Below are 18,318 nucleotides of genomic sequence, written 5' to 3' on the forward strand. Positions count from 1 at the left end.
ACTAGGTGTAGGTATGGATTCAGTCAGCTGTGTCACTTCCTATCTAAACATGAGCAAGCCATTAACTATCCTGATCATTTTAACGTATGATGTGAGTTTTAGGCATTGATGTAGTTAGGGAACCTAAATTGGGAGGGAGGTGGGGGGAGGTGGTGTAAATGCATTACATTATGAAATGTGGTGCCGTCCTCACCAGACACGAGTAGGAATCATTGAGCCTGTGGTCCAGGGTGAGCCGTTGCACCATCTCGAAGAGCGAGGCGTGGTCAAAGTTACACGGGTTAGCGGAGATAAATTCATCCATCCCGTGTTTCTGCGCTCTGTCCGCATCTATCCGGTCCACAGCACAAGGGAAAGGACAGGGTTCGGAGAGGACACAATGTCAGTGGGGGAAAGCAATGCTTCTGCAAATGCACAACACTCTGCATGGTGCATCTCATTGGAGAATGGCTGGTCTATTCTATGGCAAATAACACAGAGTCACAGGTTCATTGTCAACTTGCATCTGGACAGAGAAAATAGAGGTGAGCTGGAGTGAGGTACAATTTGGCGAACCTTTAGTGCAGCACAACCAACATGGACATGTCATTCCTGCGATCATGCATGAGGCATCGGCCGTTACATGTGACTATCCCTGTCTCTCCCGCAAACACCAGGCGTGTGCAGATCCTAGTTATGCCCTGAGACAGCGGTGGGTTCACACAGGTCAAACACAATGGATTTCTCTGTCACACTGGTACAATAGATTCTGCCATTCGCTATTTGGGAATTTCATTCGTTTCCTGACAAATGATGAATTGTGTGCTTAAAGAAAAGAAAAAAGGTTTTTTTGTTTTGTTTCAAGAAAGAGACAAATTTAGCCAAAAAACAAAAGGATGTCCCAGAATTTGAAAAAAAAGAATGTGTGCTGTAACCGCTGGCGATGGTAAACAAGCTGGAGTTGGTTGAGAGAATAGTTTGCCGTAGTGCCTGCCCTGCTAATCATCTCAAAAGAGAAACAGAATTGACACAGTGAGGGTTACATTCTGCCGTTTCTGATGAATTAATAGCCTGAGTGCGTTCTCACTTCCCCATTCATCGAAACGCCTGCAGGCGGCACCTCCTGGGGCTGTTCTAATTAGGCCCACCCCGTGTGAGTAAAACACGGCCCCCAAACACTCAATCCGATCTGGGAGTGGTCAAGAGGAGCCCCCCTACCTCCGCACCTTTGTTCATTAAGGGCTAAATAAATTAAACAACAAATTTTCACTTTTCATTACAGTTAGTGGGCTTAGCCTTACAACAAGTTGTGAGCACATAAGGATGGGCCTAATCCTCGCTCCGGCTACCACAGTCTATTCTTATTTAGCGCCTCTTACACCAGGGTCTTAAAGTCCACATTGGATACCAGTCTTCGTTTGTTTGAGCTATTTTGAGCTAATGCTAAATACAGGCTTACAGGTTCCTCTGTTTTTAGCACTATTTATATTTTAAAGAAGTGATAATAAGGCATACTGATTTATCATTTAGTATGATTTTTTAATTATTATTAGAACTCCACAACTACCGTTCTATTATTTTAAAAGCTCCCAGATTATGTTACATATGCAATCCAGGAGTATGTTGTACTTAATAAAAGCACTGACAGTAAAACACATCAGATAAAATATTTTTCCCCACATTACAAAATATTATACAGTAATCATATGAATGATGAGAAAATATATAACGTAAATCAGTTAACAAAATAAAGCCAGCTAAGTCTATGTGTATTTAATTTATTTTTTAAAATAAACTTATATTAAATTATATGTTGATAATGACTTCTCTCCGTCAATCCTGATTTGAGGATTGTAATAAACTGCCCCATTGTCCTTCAGTAAACGTTTAAAAGAATCTAAAACAATCTGCAATGATGTGATGCATATGAGATGAAAACACAAATAAAAAGGTGACTTTGTGTCTCTCGTACCCAGTTCAATGTGGGCTTGTCATGTCTGCTTGACATTACAAGAGTGAAGAAGGGGGTTTGGACAGTAACAGACAATGACACTAGTCAGCCTCGTCTACAGAAAGGAGGAAAAGAAATGACAATGATTGATGGCTGCTATTCATTTATAGATCCTTTGCTAGAAGAGTCAGGAGCGGAACATTGGGGCTATTTAGCAAATGATTTTTTGAAGGACTGGTTCCCCCTCTCTGTCACAGGGGAGGATGGAGAGACCGCGCATCCTGGGCTTTGCTCTGGGCAGCGCGTGCTACAGGCAGGAGCTGACACGACAGGTCTCCTTTCAGAGAGAGAAAGAGAGAGAGAGAGAGAGAGAGAGAGCGAGAGAGAGTGATAGAGAGATGGACGCAGAGGGAAAGAGGGAGATGGAGGCAGAGAAAGAGGTAAAGAGACAACCAAAGAGAGTGGGAGGGAAATTCAGAGAGGAGGAGAAAGAAGCAGGGATTGAAGGAGAGAGGGACGGAGACAGAGAGAGGAGACAGTGACAGTGAGAGAGAAAGAAAGCGGAAGAGTGAGAGAAAGAAGAAAAGACAGAAAAGGGAAAGAGAGAGAGCATAGCAGAGAGGAGCATCCAAACAAGAGGGGTTTTCTGCATCCATCCATAGCTCCTCACTCCGCTCTATATGTTCAGTAGAGACGGCTCTGAAAATACCACCTCCAAACATGCTCTCTAATCTCATGGCCCCTACTTAGTCACAAACAGCAACCTGTTCCCTGTTGGGATGTTTCTCTCTAAAAGAAATGCACAGGATATTTGAATTAAAGCCACCCTCTGACTGTAGATGCAGTAGCTTGATCAAATGTGTTCAGATGCAAATTTTTGTCAATGGGTCTGATTTCAAATGATTTGCCCAATCAAAGCAATGACTTGCATGATGCGGACTTTTCTCCCACTTGAAGAACACGCACAGCTAAATGACCGATGGCACCGTAAACTCACATGCTTTTCGCAATAAAGGATATCGTGGCTTTATTCTGTGCTTTAAAGATGTCATGCAAAACTGTGATTTTTTTTTTTTTTTTTTGCCATTGGAACATCAGGTCTGAAATTTCCGCATTCCTTTTCAGCATTTGCAAGTTGACAATACTTCAGTAAGTTGCAGAGCACTTATGATTTAAAAGGAGCACTTGAAGCATACCACTACTGTTTAATAATACCACAGCAATGCATATTGGTGCAAATAAAGGGGTTCAGTATAAGACTAGCAAACCAGAATCATTTCATTCTTTAACAGACGGGGAAAGTAAAAAAAAATAATAATAAATAAGAAAAAAATCCACCAACAAATGTAAAACATCACACTGGAAATATCCTAATCAGGCATCCAAAAAAAGAGAAAGAAAATGTAAAAGATCTTCCTGGTAATAAAGGTCTATTTTCTATCCAGAGGTCCATCTCTATGAGAAAACTGGAGTATCGCATGGTAAGGAGGTAAGGTCTCAGCTACTCCTTGTCAATGGCATTCAGAATACTCCAAGTACATATTTGCCAACTCTCGTAAAGAAAGACAAAATTAAATAAAATAACATAAATTGAGCCCTCTACAGTAAAGCATGGATCACACAGGTTATGGAAACCAGTCACATGCTTAGTGCTGTGAATTCAGTGGTGTTTGGTATTAAAATAAAATCCAAAGTGTGACAAAGGGATCATGGAATAATATTCTTTTTGCAAAACATCATTTCCTTGTGTTGAAGTATACTGTCAAAAGACAGGAAATTCACCTTCATTTAGAAGGCAGAAAATTAAAAATGAAACCAAAACAAAAAAAAAAATATTTTGCTGGCCTAATATTCTATATGTTAATAATATTACTGTACATTATACAGTATATCATGTAAAAATAAGTGTGTAAATTAGCATGTAGTAATTTGGTTGCATTTATCTCAGTGGTACTGTAAAATTCTGGTTGTTTCCAGAAATAACATGCAGTCACCACACTGTTTTATTAATGGTATTGCACTTTTAACATGGTAATTATGAGCTGTTCCGTACTAACTGTTCAATGATTTACTAGAGTTACTTGCACACAAAATTCACCTACTACATCATTATTAATTAATCAGTAATAAATAATTGCAATTAAATAGTCTATGGCATGGTTTACTCAACTGTAAGTTAAAAAGTCACCAAAATATCAATTTGCCCTTTTTTGTATAAATATACAGTGCTTGCTGATAAGTGTTTTACCTGACTGTGAGCAATATAAAAATACCACTGTATGTTTCTAGATCTTTTTTGATCGATGCAACATTTCATTTTAATAGCAGTGTGCCATGCTATACACAAGGGGCATGAATCAGATCTGTGGTACACTCATGTCAGTAAAAATGGCACACTGCCAGCAAACTGCTTTACCCAGAGGAGCCTTTAACACCAATACAATTGTGGAGAGAGGAGGCAATTATGCAAAAATAATTATTTAAACCCAAAGTAACAAAATTATAGAGTCACATGCATCCTAAACTGGCAAGAATGGAGGCTTGTATTTCAAACCTAAAACTGAGGAACTCAAAGAGAAAAAAAGAGTTTTCTACTGAGGTCTAAGGTATGAAAGAGAGATTCGAGAGGAGGAAAAAAAGCACATTGCATTTGTCAGATAATCTGAGGGGATTATCTGAGCTGTGCCAACTATAGGGAAGCACTTACCCTTGAGTCCAGCTAGAAGATAGCAGGGTAAGAAGGAACAAACCAGAATAACATAAAGACTAGCAACAAGGCTGAGAAAAGCAGACAGGAGCCTTAACCTATCAGCTGGAGTAGTAAGGGTACAAGCAAAGCATGGAAAAGAAAGGACAAAAAACACAACCTTTACCAACATGAGAGAGAGAGAAAGAGACAGAGAGAGAGAAAGAGCAACGAGTGTACACTTCTCCTCAGCCCTCTGCTGCAGATGATTTGCTAAGGTTTCTGGGATTGATTTTTCAGTACATCCTAGAGCACAGGAGCACTGGCCTCCTCCATAAAACACACTGCATTTCTCTTGCCTTGACATCAAATAAATGGGAAGTGAGAGAAAATACTGATACTGGCGCATTCACTTACCTCTGGAGCCCAATATCATCAGTCAGCACTGAGCATATACATGCTATAGCAATGTGTACATCCTGCATGTAGTTAGCATGAAGTTAAATAGCAGTGTTTAGCTCTTCCCCCTATCACTCATATTATTCTCTAGCATTAGCTTCATGGATGCAGGTGTAATATGTTCTTACTAATGCAATAAGCACATATTTTGCTTTAAATCTCCACTGAATGCAGTTGACAGTCAAGAAGAAATTAAGCAAACTGTACATTTAGCATTTGTGCAAAAGCTGCATGTACTTCTTTGCAGTGCAATTTATCTGCTTCTGTTAACCTGAGCTTGTGCCACCTCTGTGCTCCTGTATTGGACAATGGCTCTTTTCTGGCAGCTGCATTCCTCTTGCCACCCTGCGCTAACGATGTGATGGAATGTGCTGCATCTCTGACTTTTTTAGTCTGGTGGGGTTAGACTCTTTTTAGGTTCTCTCAGCCTCTTTTTCGCTGTCCTCTACCACTTCATATTCAAGGCCCTGCACGGCGTTCTAGAATCCAACAAATCCTCTGCAGCAAAGTTCCGAGGCAGGTCACTTCCTACCTGCCCCATGCCATTCAAGACCGCCCGGGACAGAAACATGTACGTCTGGCCACATTGTTTCACCAGGGGAGTGCACACTGTGTTAGGGAGCTTTGAATGGCATCAGCTGGATTTGGAATCAATTGATTACCAAAAGTCCAATGTTCATATACTACTATACACACAGAAATTCATGAACAAACAGAATATGTTTATAGATTCTGCAGAGCAGTTTATACTTTGGCAGTTGCTAACATACCCTAAAAGTCATGTTAGAAAGTATTTAATCAAAAGGTAATCAGCATGTATGCTATGTTATTTCAACAGTGTGTAGCCACTTTCTATAGTCCTGTCAGCTAGAACTGCTGTGAAAAGAATATTGCCGTTTTAGGGCGCCATTTGAAGAAATTTTTTTTTTGTGTCTCGGGAAAAAAGCCTACGCAGATTGCACTGTGAAGATATATTTTCTCTACAACCCATTTATTCTGAACAAAAGGTTTAAACAGCTGGTAAGTAGCAAATAAAAACTACAGTTAAAATATAAAATCCAGCACTGGAGGGATGCACACCAAAAGACATTCATTTTGTCATGAATAGCAGGATCTATTATGGCACTCATGTAATTGTATGCACAGTGATTTTAGGAGGTAAAGACTTTCCTACAGACTCTATGATGCCATATGGTAGTTAACAAGGAATATGGCAGTGTACCACTGATACATTAACGCACACTGATGTCTTTTGTAAAAGTATCAACTAGCAAATCACAACAGCGGGGGTATTAAAAAGAGGACAACAAAAAAGACCATCACAACAGTAGGTCCGAGGTGCTGCAGTGCTTTAAACAGGCTTACCTTCACTCGAACAGTAGTTCAGTAGGCTGCTTAAAGGTGCAACAGTAATCAGAATAACTTGGACTCTGAAGGGATGCTTTGGCATGATGTGCTTATCCATTGGGGGTTGGGAAGGGATTTGGGGGAGATCCACATAGTCTGTATTTTCAAGAGGATCAAAGTTGTTCTATACCATATATTTTTTTTGACTTTCAAAACGGCCTGGGGGAAAAAAAAACTGGGGGACAGAGCTGCACCTTTAAATAGGCGTGACTGGAGAAACGCCGAGGCAGAGGCGTGGTCAGGGAAACTCACGACATGCGCGTGGCTGTGTCGAGATTGTGGGCGTGGAGGTGCAAGGCAGGTGGCTCGGGTTACTTACAGAACTGGGAGATGGGCGCATCCAGCTGGGGCGCCGTCCCCCCCTTGGCGTTGAGCTTCTGGACCTGGGTGGGCGGGACGGGCTTGTGGGACTGACCAGTGGCCCGGTACATGGCCTGAACCCACAGGATCCGGTCCTGCTCGTCATCGCTGGCGAAGATCACAGTGTCTCCCTCCTTCACGGCATTGAAGAAAGTCCTGCCGCCATCCAGACCTGCAAAGGGGGGATGGTCTCTTCCAAATCTACAGCCATGTCCTCAGCAATGTTACCTACCTCTCAGTGTATGTCTTTAGGATTGCTGACACCTCATGTTAACTGTTTTTATTTTAGGTACAAACCTTTTTTTAGATGTGTTGTCAGAGCAGTGTACAGTAATGACCTCTCATTATCTGTATACATTTGCAAGGTTGATTAATAATTAATTGCAATGCATTAATTGCATTAATTGACATCAATCAATGTTATATCAATATGCACTGTGAAAGCCTAAGCAGGCTAAGCTATGATAAATATGAATGAAGTTGCTTGTGCTAATACGGTAAATAACCAAAAATAAATGGCTGCTGTGTTTGTTCTCTGACAATTAAATTTATTGCTCTCATCACCAGGGAGGGAATTTGGCTTAGAACAAATGCCAACAAGTGGTCATGGGCTGGGTCAAATTTTAAAGGATTTTACGTGCTTGTTGATGGAGCATTATCAGTCTAAATCTCTTAAGGTAAATTTAGAAAACAATTAAAAGTCCCAAGTAAACATAATGATATAATCACATGACTGTGTAAAATTATACTAAAATGCCTCTTGATGTTGGTATTTAACTGTATCTTCACTGTGCATAGTAAATGGACAGTGAAGTGGAGATTGTCATGGTGGTTCATGGGTGGGGTGTGGCAGACCTACGGGGCTGGGAGGTGTACCTGGCTGGGGGTCGGTGTAGTCCACAGTGTATCCGTCTAGCTGGAGTAGCTCCTGTGGCTCTGCCTTCTTCTCCCTGTAACTGCACATGGCAAAGGTGTACTGACTGACCTGCAACAGAGCAGAGAAGAGGCCGTGTCACACACCCACACATATGTGCAAACCATGACTCAACACTGTAAATGCTGAAACAACATCAAGCTCAACATCCACTGGCCGTTAATCCAACCTGTGTGTGTAAAATAAACGCAGGTCACCATATAGCGTCTGAATCCTTGTGTGTGTGTGTGTGTGTGTGTGTGTGTGTGTGTGTGTGTGTGTGTGTGCGTGTATGTACGTGTAAGAGAGACAGAAACAGAATGGGAAAGAGGGTGACTGAGGACAGCTGGATTTAAGAATGTGAGAAAGGGTGACTGTGTTCATATGGGTTTAAGAGTGGGACAGAAGATGATTGTATTCAGCTGAGTTAAGGGAGAGACAAGCAGACTGTGTTCGGATGGGATTGAGAAGTGGCAGGGAGGGTGCCTGGTGTTCAGCTGGGTTTAACAGCACACAGATTGTAATTGTGTTCAGCTGATACAGAAAGAAGGAGGGGGTCGGGCTGTTGCCAGGGCGGTTGCCGGGGCCATCGGTGGGGCGGGCGCGGGACCTGGCTCTGTCACTCAGAGCAGACGAGTGTGGGAGTGACACTCTGTCAGAAACAATGTGAGCTGGATTGCTAGGTGCCAGTCATATCAAGGCAATCCCGAGATCCCAGCGACCAATGCAATTGTCACCTCTGCTGCAAGTGGCAGCTTTCACTGGCTGTGCCCTGCCTCTGTATGACATGATAAATTCAATGTCATGTTTTTGATGCGAGCGGGGCCAGCTGCGGGGCGAGAGCCCGCCTCGCCACCGCTGTGGCGCCTTCGGGACGCCATCAGGGCACATCAGGGACCCCCGACAGGATCCGGCGCTAAAGTTTGGGATTGTCAAGGACTAAAAAGCTGTTATCGCGAAAGCAGAGGGATCTGTCCCACGGGCTGGTGACCTGCTGTCAAACTGACTGTTAAAGGATTTTAAATGACTTTGCTCCTGATTACCCTGCATGCTTTGCTCTTTTAAATAACCTTGTTATTGTTGGCAGTCTATAAATTGCATTGGGAGAGCGGCGGATCCAATCGATGCGGCGCTCGGGCTGCTTTATTCCACGGCCGGTCGAGACTGCTCCCCCCAAGCCACACAGAGCATTACCATATTCAACTGCTTAAGACTTCAGTACAGAGCCAACAAATTAAAGCAGGGGGGAAAAAAGCAAATTGTGTCTGTGGGCTGGTTTTAAGGCTATCCCCCAGACCACTGAATAATTAGACTTCACTTTGCATCATAAATATTTGGTTTATGGTTCCAATTTGCTTGGTACGACGGTGACATGCAGTGGCATCAAGCTAGAACTACAGGCAATATGTGTTGTAAGGAGCCCGATGCACAGCAGAAAGGGGGGGGGGGGCGCTGGGTAAAAGTGAGTCATCAACACTATCGATTGAAACACGGTTACTTTAGCACAGTTTATCAAAATGTCTACTTAGCAACTCCATGTTATTTTATTTGACATTTTTACTTACCAGATGTTGTTGCTTGTACTAGTTACAAAACAAAGGACTGAGCACATGCAAACACATGAGGATGTGTTTACAATATAGCAGACACTTTTTGTGTGGTGATCAACATTGCACCAGTTTGTGATAGCCAGGCTATCACTGGCTCATAAAAAGACTCAAATTGTAGAGAATTGTTCCCTAATGAATTATAAATATAAATAATATTACCACAATTACCTGTGTGCAACGAAGGACATATTGGTTATTTATGTTACCACTGCTGTTATTTGACAAAATCTTATAGGAAATATCTTTTGTTAAATGCACATGTATATCTAGCCTGAAAAAGAAAGAAGTTGATATACATGACATAAATGCAGAGTTTTGCAAATAATACACTACTGTGTGTATCCATTAACCAGTGTTTTAGTGTTCTACACATCTGAAGGCTACTCTGCGAATACACATGAATTTATGAATTTGTATCGATTCATAAATATTGAACAGAATGACAATTACAAGTAAAAAAGAAATACACTAAACAATGCACAAAAGGCATACACCACATACATATACACCATAGTGGAAAGGACTTGAATGCTTTGGGATACATTACTATGGTACAGTAAATAAGATGAACACAACAAGCCGGATACAAAGCATAACCCCTTAAGATGTCATAACACTTTCCAGTAAATTATTTCACTTTAATAACATAAGGATTGAAAATATTTCCTCCACCAGCCATTCTTAATTTTCTAATACAGTATTTATGGAATTTTAAAAATATAATATTGTGAATTCTGAAAAGACCATCTGTAAAAAACACCATTGTAACATGCACTTATTCTGAATGATCTTGAGCAAAGAAAAATCAAGAAATGTATCAGAATGTCCTCAAATACACTAAGCAAAGAGAAATCTATAGACATATTTCAATATCCTTAAATACACTAAGGAAAGGAAAATCTCTAAATGTATTTTAATATCCTTAAATACACTGCAAAGAAAAATCCTTAAGAATATGAATAACCTTAGATACACTAAGCAATGAATTTTCAATAAACACATTTTAATACACCTCAATACACTGAGCAAAGAAAAGTCCTCAGCAGAATAGGAATCCTTAAATACACAGAGCAGAGAAATGTGAGAAGGACTCTCAGAGGGTAGTTAGTTCAGATGTATTTGCTCATCTCTTTGCTCCCTTTTAAAGAACACTTCATGCAACTGTCAAAGCTACAGTAATGAATGAATTCTTCTCTTCCTATTGGCTGATGAAATACATCTCAGTCTATTCTGATGGCACATTTTCTGTGTAACCATAAAATCAAATGCACAGTGATAAATATTTAGGGATATGATAGGGGACTTTATATGAATGAAACAGATTAGGCAGATAAAGAAAACAAATAGAGCATGTGAAACAAAAAGAAACACACACACACAAATTCATAGGCATACACACACACACACACACACAAACACAGTGGCAGTCTATTGACCGGTATTTGTCACTTGCTATATGTGTAGCTGGAAGCAAGAGTGAAGCGCATTCCGAGGGATCTTTTAGCTGGGAGTGTTGACCTACCGTACGCTTCACTTTGTCAATCCCCTGTCAACTCCTAGCTCTCGGACATATTTTACCCACTACTGAGGGGACAGTATGCTATCTGAAATAATGACAGAATAAAATGGCCTCCACCAACCTCCTATGTACCATTTTAGTCCAGTGTCCTTCTGTGCCCGACTAAAGAGGGTACAATACTACATTCTATACATACTGCCTTGATGTTGTGAGCACAACATATTTCTCATTATTTACGGCAATAGATGTGCCACTGATTGCAGAACAAACTCTAAAGTGACATTCATCTGACGAGTGGCTTAAAGCAGAGACGAAAAGGGCAAAGTAATGCATGTCACCCTCACTTACCTGCACCAAGACAAAGAATCTCTTCTTCCATCGCTTCCATACATTTTTCCCAATTGCCCAGAGATACCTGCGCAACACAGATGGGTTTAATCAGTGCCTGGATTCAAACAGACATTTGCGCCCATCCGAAGGGGATATCTCTAACACAGCATGTTACTCATCTTAAATGTCACGATTATTTCAACTCTTCAGACTGTTAATTAAGCATGCACTGTGAGAAAGAACATTAGCAAATCTGAGGGAAATAAATCTTACCACATTTTCACTCTACGAATTAAACCTATAATTATATAACCTATAATTAAACCTTTCTTTGTACAACATGTTTCCATGTTTCTTTTTAATGCTAAATTCTGAACAGTTTTGTTTCCATAATATGACACTATTTTTAGTTGTAAGACAAAAGACAATAGGAAATGATTGCCACATGCTTTGTGCAGAAAGCCTTTTCTGCCCCCTAGTGGGGGAAAGAAAACATTGCTCTGGAAGAAGAAGTCATTTGCAGGAAGCAGAGTGATTCATGTGTTTTTGTCAGGCTTTTGTACAGGACACACTGAATGACCACAACAGTTCTCCCATTGCATAAGTCTGGATGATGCTTACATCTTTGGCTAATGGGTTGTCAAGCTGAGCCTCAAAGGTTAATTGGCTATTACGTTCTGGGAATAAGAGAAGACATTTCTAAGCCATGGTAATGAAGCAAGACAGAGGCACAGATTTGTAGTTGCTAAGCAGAATTAATCTTGTCTGGTCTCAGATGTGAGACCACCAGTACATACTTTGTCCTTGTGTGGTGCTGGGCCTACTTTAGCGATACCACCACAGCTAAGGAGAAAGTGATGCAAAGACACCAGTGTAGCAGGAAGCAGGGCACAGCCATTTCAGTCGGCACAGGCTAACCTAATGGATGAGTCTCTACTAAAAATACAGCCTGCTGCTACATTAGCTAGGGTCTGAAGATAGAGGGCATTGCAAAAGAACAGCGAGGGTAAGGACCCGCTCTTACTGCCACTGCCTTGTGGTGCGGTTAGGGGCAGCGGCCTTGTCGCTCTGAATAAACTGAGATAAGGAAACACTGGGCCCGGGGAATTCTGGGAGACTGAGGCAGCCCCCTCTGCCTCCCCGCGCCAGTACAGGAACCATACGGCTGGCCGCACGGCTGTTCCTCCAGCAGCCAGGGCACAAAGAGCCCAAACACAAAGCATATGTGAGAGTGATAGAGGCCTCTCAAAACCCCAGGCCTCAATCGCTCTCCCCCAGGAGCCGCGCTGCATCGAGGTCACCACAACATGGGCCAACACGGGCAACGACTTTAGCAAACCATTGTGCATCTGGGCTGTTGCCATCACATTTTCATTTTGGAATCTCTGTTACCATCAGTATTATTATAAAATGTGTACCTGACCACGGCAAGGTATTTCTGACCCCACATATTTTATGTTTTAAGCATAAAATTTGCTCTGATTTGATTATATTGTTGATACTCTTATGTTGTATTAAGTGTGCCTTGCTATGAAGCACATCCCTTTCACTTACAATGCTTTTACTTGTTTTTATATCAGTTAAGCATTTGCCATATATTGAAGTCCTGTCCTTTCTTTGCTGGTTGAATAATGATGAAAAATAAATACATAAAGCTGAATAAAGATGAATGACTGAGAGAAGACAGCAAAGTGTTGTGTAATCTTGTGCCCACAAGGTGGCACAAATTTCTCATATAACATGAAACGCAGGCCTTAGAACTTCACTATGAATTCACTCTGTGAGATAGAACAGGAGATTAAGTGGCCTTAAAAATCCTGTTTGCATAAAAACTCAAAGCATGTTATTTTTAATGGTAACAAAAGTGCCAAACAGTAATATACATGGGGTTGTAGCCACAAGGGTATAGAACACAGTGTACCAGTTGTACTAAAATTCAAAGTGTTTCTTCCATCAACGCTGAATTAAGTGATGTTAACCGCTAAGTCAATCACTGCCTGAGATGAGAGACAAAAAGACAAAAAGGTAAGTGGCTATTGAGGACAGTTTGGAGAAGTGTCCTGCCCTTCATTTGTTTACATGTCCGTAGTGGCCAGCTCCAGAACATGCTCACGTCATGATAGAATCATAAAACAACTGCTCGCAAGAGCATTTCTCTATAGCTTACTGTATATGCGAGTTGAAGTCTGCCTTAGTTTGGCTTGCCTACCTCTGTAACAACCGTGAGGCTCAGCTCCTGCCATTTAGTAAGCGGAAGAGGCTTTGGTGCAATTTGCGGACAGCAGCATTAAAGAGCTTCATTTGACGGGCACAGGTGCACACAGGTCGAACTTACCCACAGTGCTTCATGTTTTGCGGCTTGTCCATTCGGATGGCCAGCTTGATCTTCAGGTCATGGTCAGGGCAGGCTTTGGACACCTGCATTTTATGTATTTCAGATTGCTTGGGGCTGTTGGGAGTTGGGTGCAGGACAACCTGAGAATACAGCAGAGAAACATACCAAGCTGATTTCACAGAAGGGATGGGCGGGGACAAAAATCACACAAGTCATGTGCCAGGTCCCTATCCTATCTATGGAAATTCCTCACATTTCGTGTATTTTGTACCCTTCACACACAGCCCTGTCTTACAGTACAGTTTCCATAATGAAATTCACTGTGTTCATATGGGAAACATGACTGCAAATGCCTAACTAATCTAATTACCGAGCGCCCTTATTCACACTTGACCTGTGCATACTCAAAATATTTAGCTGTTCAATTCTCTATCAGCACTACAGCGTGAATAAAAGAGGTCACAGGTGAACTCTTCATTGTTGAAGAACAATGTTAAACAAAGAAGACAGTCAAATTTCCAATGACATTTGTGCAATGCCGGTTCATCATTGCATGATCTGTGGATTGAGCATGAGGGAGGCTTTGCAGCCGGTGCAGCCCAGTCTGAATTCTGCTGTGCCCTTTAAAACGTGCACATTTAGAAATGAGAATAGGTAAGGGAACATTATTCAGTGAACTGCTGTGCTGTCTGTTGTAGTCTTATACGCAGCATCATACAATATGCAATACAATGAATCAGTGAATACAAGAAAGTGAATTACTGAAATGAACCATAGATACATTTTATGTGTAGTAAAACTGTAAATGGTAGCTCCATATGTCAACATATTTGTATTTCAGAGTTGAAAGAAAGCTCTCTGCTGGTGGTAATCCCTTCACTGTACAGCAAAAAAACTGCAATAGTGGACATGGTGTTGGCAAATAATGTGATTAGATTGAGAGATCTTCAAAAAGAAATCAAAGAGGACAACAAAATGTTCCTCAGTATACACCCATGTTAGACTATTTACCACTGAACACATCCTGAAGATGAATGGAAAAAGGATTAAACATTTTCTTTTGTTTTCTCTTTCTGATTTTGGGTTGAGTCCTTCCTGTATCTGAAGAAAAAAAATCTGGGAAAAATATTTTTAGAATATGTTATAGAAGTATTTATATTCATTCTGAAACTGAAGATTATCCACACCTGATATGATCAGGCCATAAACACATACAGATCCTGATGGTACTGTTTTCTATTTATCGTTTCAGTGTGAAATTGGTGTTCATTGAGAGCTATTTTTATGACAACATGCCTGCATGCATATTACTTTGATGCAAATATTTGATTCTGAGGGGTGATTTTAAAGGCAGTTTGCGATTTTAATTTGCGATGTGATTTCATATGTTGAGGCAACAAACTGAGTATTAAAAGTTTCAAGAACATGAGATGTACTCATGAACATTTGTGTCAACAGCTATGGAAAAAAAACTAATTATTTTGTTTATGACTTAAGATAAATTGAGCAACTACATCTTAGTCAAAAATAACTTGTTTTTTAATAAGAATGATAGCAGTGGTTTATATTCTGCTGTGTATAAAATGTAGACTTAATAAGAGCTCCAGTCCAACAATGTCACATTCCATGTGGTAAAAAAGCTCGTTTACTGCACTGTAGGAAGGTATTACAATGACATGTACATGAATGGGAGAAACGGTGCTTTCATTTGACCTGGGGTTTGACAAATTTTATCTTAAAGGATTCTACACTTTACAACCAATTTCTATTTTCTTTCATTTCTTTTGTGAAAATTGAGTTATCACAGTTGTCGGTGCATGTCCATTATTAATTTATAGCTCTTGATATTCTTCAATATCAAAAGTAAAGAATTGTCTTCTAGATCAGCATTTCCCAAACCTCTCCTGGAGGACCCCTTGTCCTGCATGTTTTAGATCTCTCCCTGCTCCAGCACAGCTGATTCAAATTATCAACTCGTTATGAACTCCTGAAGCTGCTTAATAACAAAATGATCATTTAAATCGGCTGTGTTGGAGCAGGGAGAGATCCTAAAACATGCAGGACAAGGCGTCCTCCAGGAGAGTTTTGTTAAATGCTGTTCTAGATAAGAGGAGATGCCTGAGCATTGCCTGCCTGAAATGAAAGGAAGAAAGTCTCCCACTGTTGCTGTAACAGCCAAGGTCAACACAACATCTTTCCCGCAGCTAGACTGGGAAAGAGCTTCACGCATGTGAATTACAAAGACTCTCACAATCCATCAGACTAGATTCACAATTACACAAGGTGTATTGTGTATATTGTGCATGCACCTGTATATCTGTATGTGTATACTGTATTTGCTCAATTGTTCAAATGTGTTCAATGATCCTTGCCTTTCATTTTTCAGCTTCATCCATAGCTGAGCTCATTTCAATCAACTCAATGTGAACAGGTTAAATGTTTTATTGTTAATTAATGTAATTGTAATAGTCATTGTCTAAGACACAGCCATTGGTTAATGAGCTTCACCTGCCTAATTAAAGGCTCTTAAAAACAGGTGAGAAGGCACTGCTACAGTTTGTCAGCAGTTTGGCTGTATGCCCAGTTTGCTTCCTTTTATTTGGTGGCTTTAGAATTGAATTATTCTTTTTTTATGTTTGTACTTTTGCTCCTTCTGTCCTTTTTATGTGAGAGGCATCAGCCAGCTTCTTTACAGCATGTAGGTGTTTTTGTGTGTGTGTGTGTGTGTGTGTGTGTGTGTGTGTGTGTGTGTGTGTGTGTGTGTGTGTGCTCATGCTGGGCCCAGTGGTCCACAGACTCATGTAAACAGTCAGCTGCATACCCTGCCCAGCTCTTTGTCCTCCAGCGCCAGGACACCCGTGCTCTCCGTGAACAGCTTCACCTTAACAGCAGGAAGGGGATGGGTCGTGGTGAAGTCCCCCTGAGTCCCCCAGCTGAAAGAAAAACACACCTCAAGAGAATCAGAATCGATAATGGCCACGCTGCTGCCCTGCCTGCACCCAACCAATCAATCAGCCCATATATGAGAAAGTCATCACAGGGAAGCGCGTGTAGCAGCGACAGTGTCCTGGTTCTTGGAGGGATTTGATTCTAGAATAGGAAAGTTTCAGAATGGCTGGATATAATCAACGCTGTCAGTTTGTTTCTCCTGTCAGCTGACTTCATAGTGAGCCATTTTAAAGGCAAATTAAACATTTGACACACATGACAGCAGTTACCATGTTGTGAATGATTAAAATGGTGAGAAATAACAGAAGTCAAAGGACTAGGGCAATAATGCCAAATCAGCACATGCAATGCAATACAGGAACCCACCATTTGCAAGTATGTTGCAACCCAATATCAAAATTGAGTCACATTTCATTTACCCCTGAAATGGCCAGTGAGCCCAGTGTGGGAGCGATATTAAATGTTTGGTCCCGCACAAAGTTATACAGTGGTAGCATTTGAAGTTATTAAAAAAGATGAAGTGGAATTGAGTAGGACTGCAGTCTTAGTGTCTGTGCCTAGAGGCATACTACATCCACAGAGAGGAAGGCTGCAACGCGTGCGCCATTATGAAGCCTCTGCAGCCCCCTTCTGGGTACTATTTCAGCTTCCCTTCACAGCAGATAGAAAAATAAATGGGATGTTGAACGCAGTTTTTAAAAAGCAGAGAGCATTTCTGCTGCAAGGGCACTGGGCCTGAGCTCACATGGAGCTGAATAATGCGAAAACATCGAGGACAGTAGTAAGTATCTACAATGTCACTGGCCGACGGGATTTAGCAGGCTTGGGCTTTTGGTGAGGAACGGAATCATGCGTGATGTCATTGGCTGCCATGGCAACAGCCAGAGCACGGCCGTGCTGGTACTCACAAGAGTGATTTGTATTCATGTCTGGGGCACGTGGACTGCATACGTGGATTGAATACCAGAGGAACGAGGTGGATAAATTTAGACGCGGGGAGCAGGGACCAATGAGGGACATCGGCAAGGGTGAAAAAGAGAGAAGATAAGGGCCGAAATTCAATTGGTCCCCACTAGGGGTCGCACTACTTTCAGTGACAGTGTTTCAGCGTTTCCACCGATCGCCGTGGAATGTGCTTAATGTATTGGTTACTAAAACTATAGCAGACTAAGACGAGAAATTGTTTTTACATGTGTCCCTTTAAAGGTCCCTCTCTCTTTAAAATAATGGCTACATAAAATAATGGCTACAAGAACTGAATACCGACTGAACCTTTTTTTCACACAAACTTTGCAGAGTGATTCAAAGAATCTGCCCGTTCGATCGCTTCCGTTTCTTCTGCCTGCTCTTTTCGCTCTAAAGTCCCACGGAAACAACGTGTTTGCTGTGGTTAGGAGCTGACAGGCAGCTAAAGTTAATCTTGTTGGTTTGCTCTCCCCTGGTATTTTGACAGCTGTGAGCACTCGCCGAGAAATGTTGCTGATGCTGCATCAGGTAGCTTTCTGCGCGCGCTGAATTCTAAAGACTGACCTGGGGAAAGCGCAACACGGTACAGCACAGCACAAAGAACGATTTATTACACTTTCGGATTGCAGTGCTACCCCTTAGTAGCATTCTACCATTCAATCCACAGGCGACATATTCACACACAAACTGTGCTTCAGACCAAATTCCTGCTGCATGAAACAAAGTGTCCTGGATAGAATTTAAGTCTCTGCATTTCTCCCAGCGAATAGAAACGGTACAGCCCAAAATGCACTAAAACGGAACCGAAAACTGGGAACAGTGTAAACGAGATTTGCGAATAGGATGGGTCGTTG

The 18,318-nt window shown here is 41.4% G+C and overlaps 1 protein-coding gene across 13 annotated transcripts in view; it reads right to left on the bottom strand.

Annotated features, from left to right (window-relative positions):
• cadpsa (Ca2+-dependent activator protein for secretion a) overlaps nucleotides 1–18,318 on the bottom strand; it is a 108,575-nt gene that overhangs the window by 41,738 nt on the left and 48,519 nt on the right. For 8 of the 13 annotated variants that reach the window (XM_036530636.1, XM_036530635.1, XM_036530634.1 and 5 more), the window contains exons 7-13: nucleotides 16,371–16,482; nucleotides 13,550–13,689; nucleotides 11,233–11,299; nucleotides 7,719–7,827; nucleotides 6,802–7,014; nucleotides 4,638–4,649; nucleotides 194–330 (exon numbers count right to left, since the gene is read on the bottom strand). In XM_036530636.1, coding sequence (XP_036386529.1) covers nucleotides 194–330; nucleotides 4,638–4,649; nucleotides 6,802–7,014; nucleotides 7,719–7,827; nucleotides 11,233–11,299; nucleotides 13,550–13,689; nucleotides 16,371–16,482 — 790 coding nt within the window. The remainder of the gene's footprint in view (nucleotides 1–193; nucleotides 331–4,637; nucleotides 4,650–6,801; nucleotides 7,015–7,718; nucleotides 7,828–11,232; nucleotides 11,300–13,549; nucleotides 13,690–16,370; nucleotides 16,483–18,318) is intronic. The other 5 variants (XM_036530639.1, XM_036530637.1, XM_036530633.1 and 2 more) reach the window with 1 other exon arrangement.

Source organism: Megalops cyprinoides, chromosome 6 (assembly GCF_013368585.1).
Source record: "Megalops cyprinoides isolate fMegCyp1 chromosome 6, fMegCyp1.pri, whole genome shotgun sequence".
NCBI lineage: Eukaryota > Metazoa > Chordata > Actinopteri > Elopiformes > Megalopidae > Megalops > Megalops cyprinoides.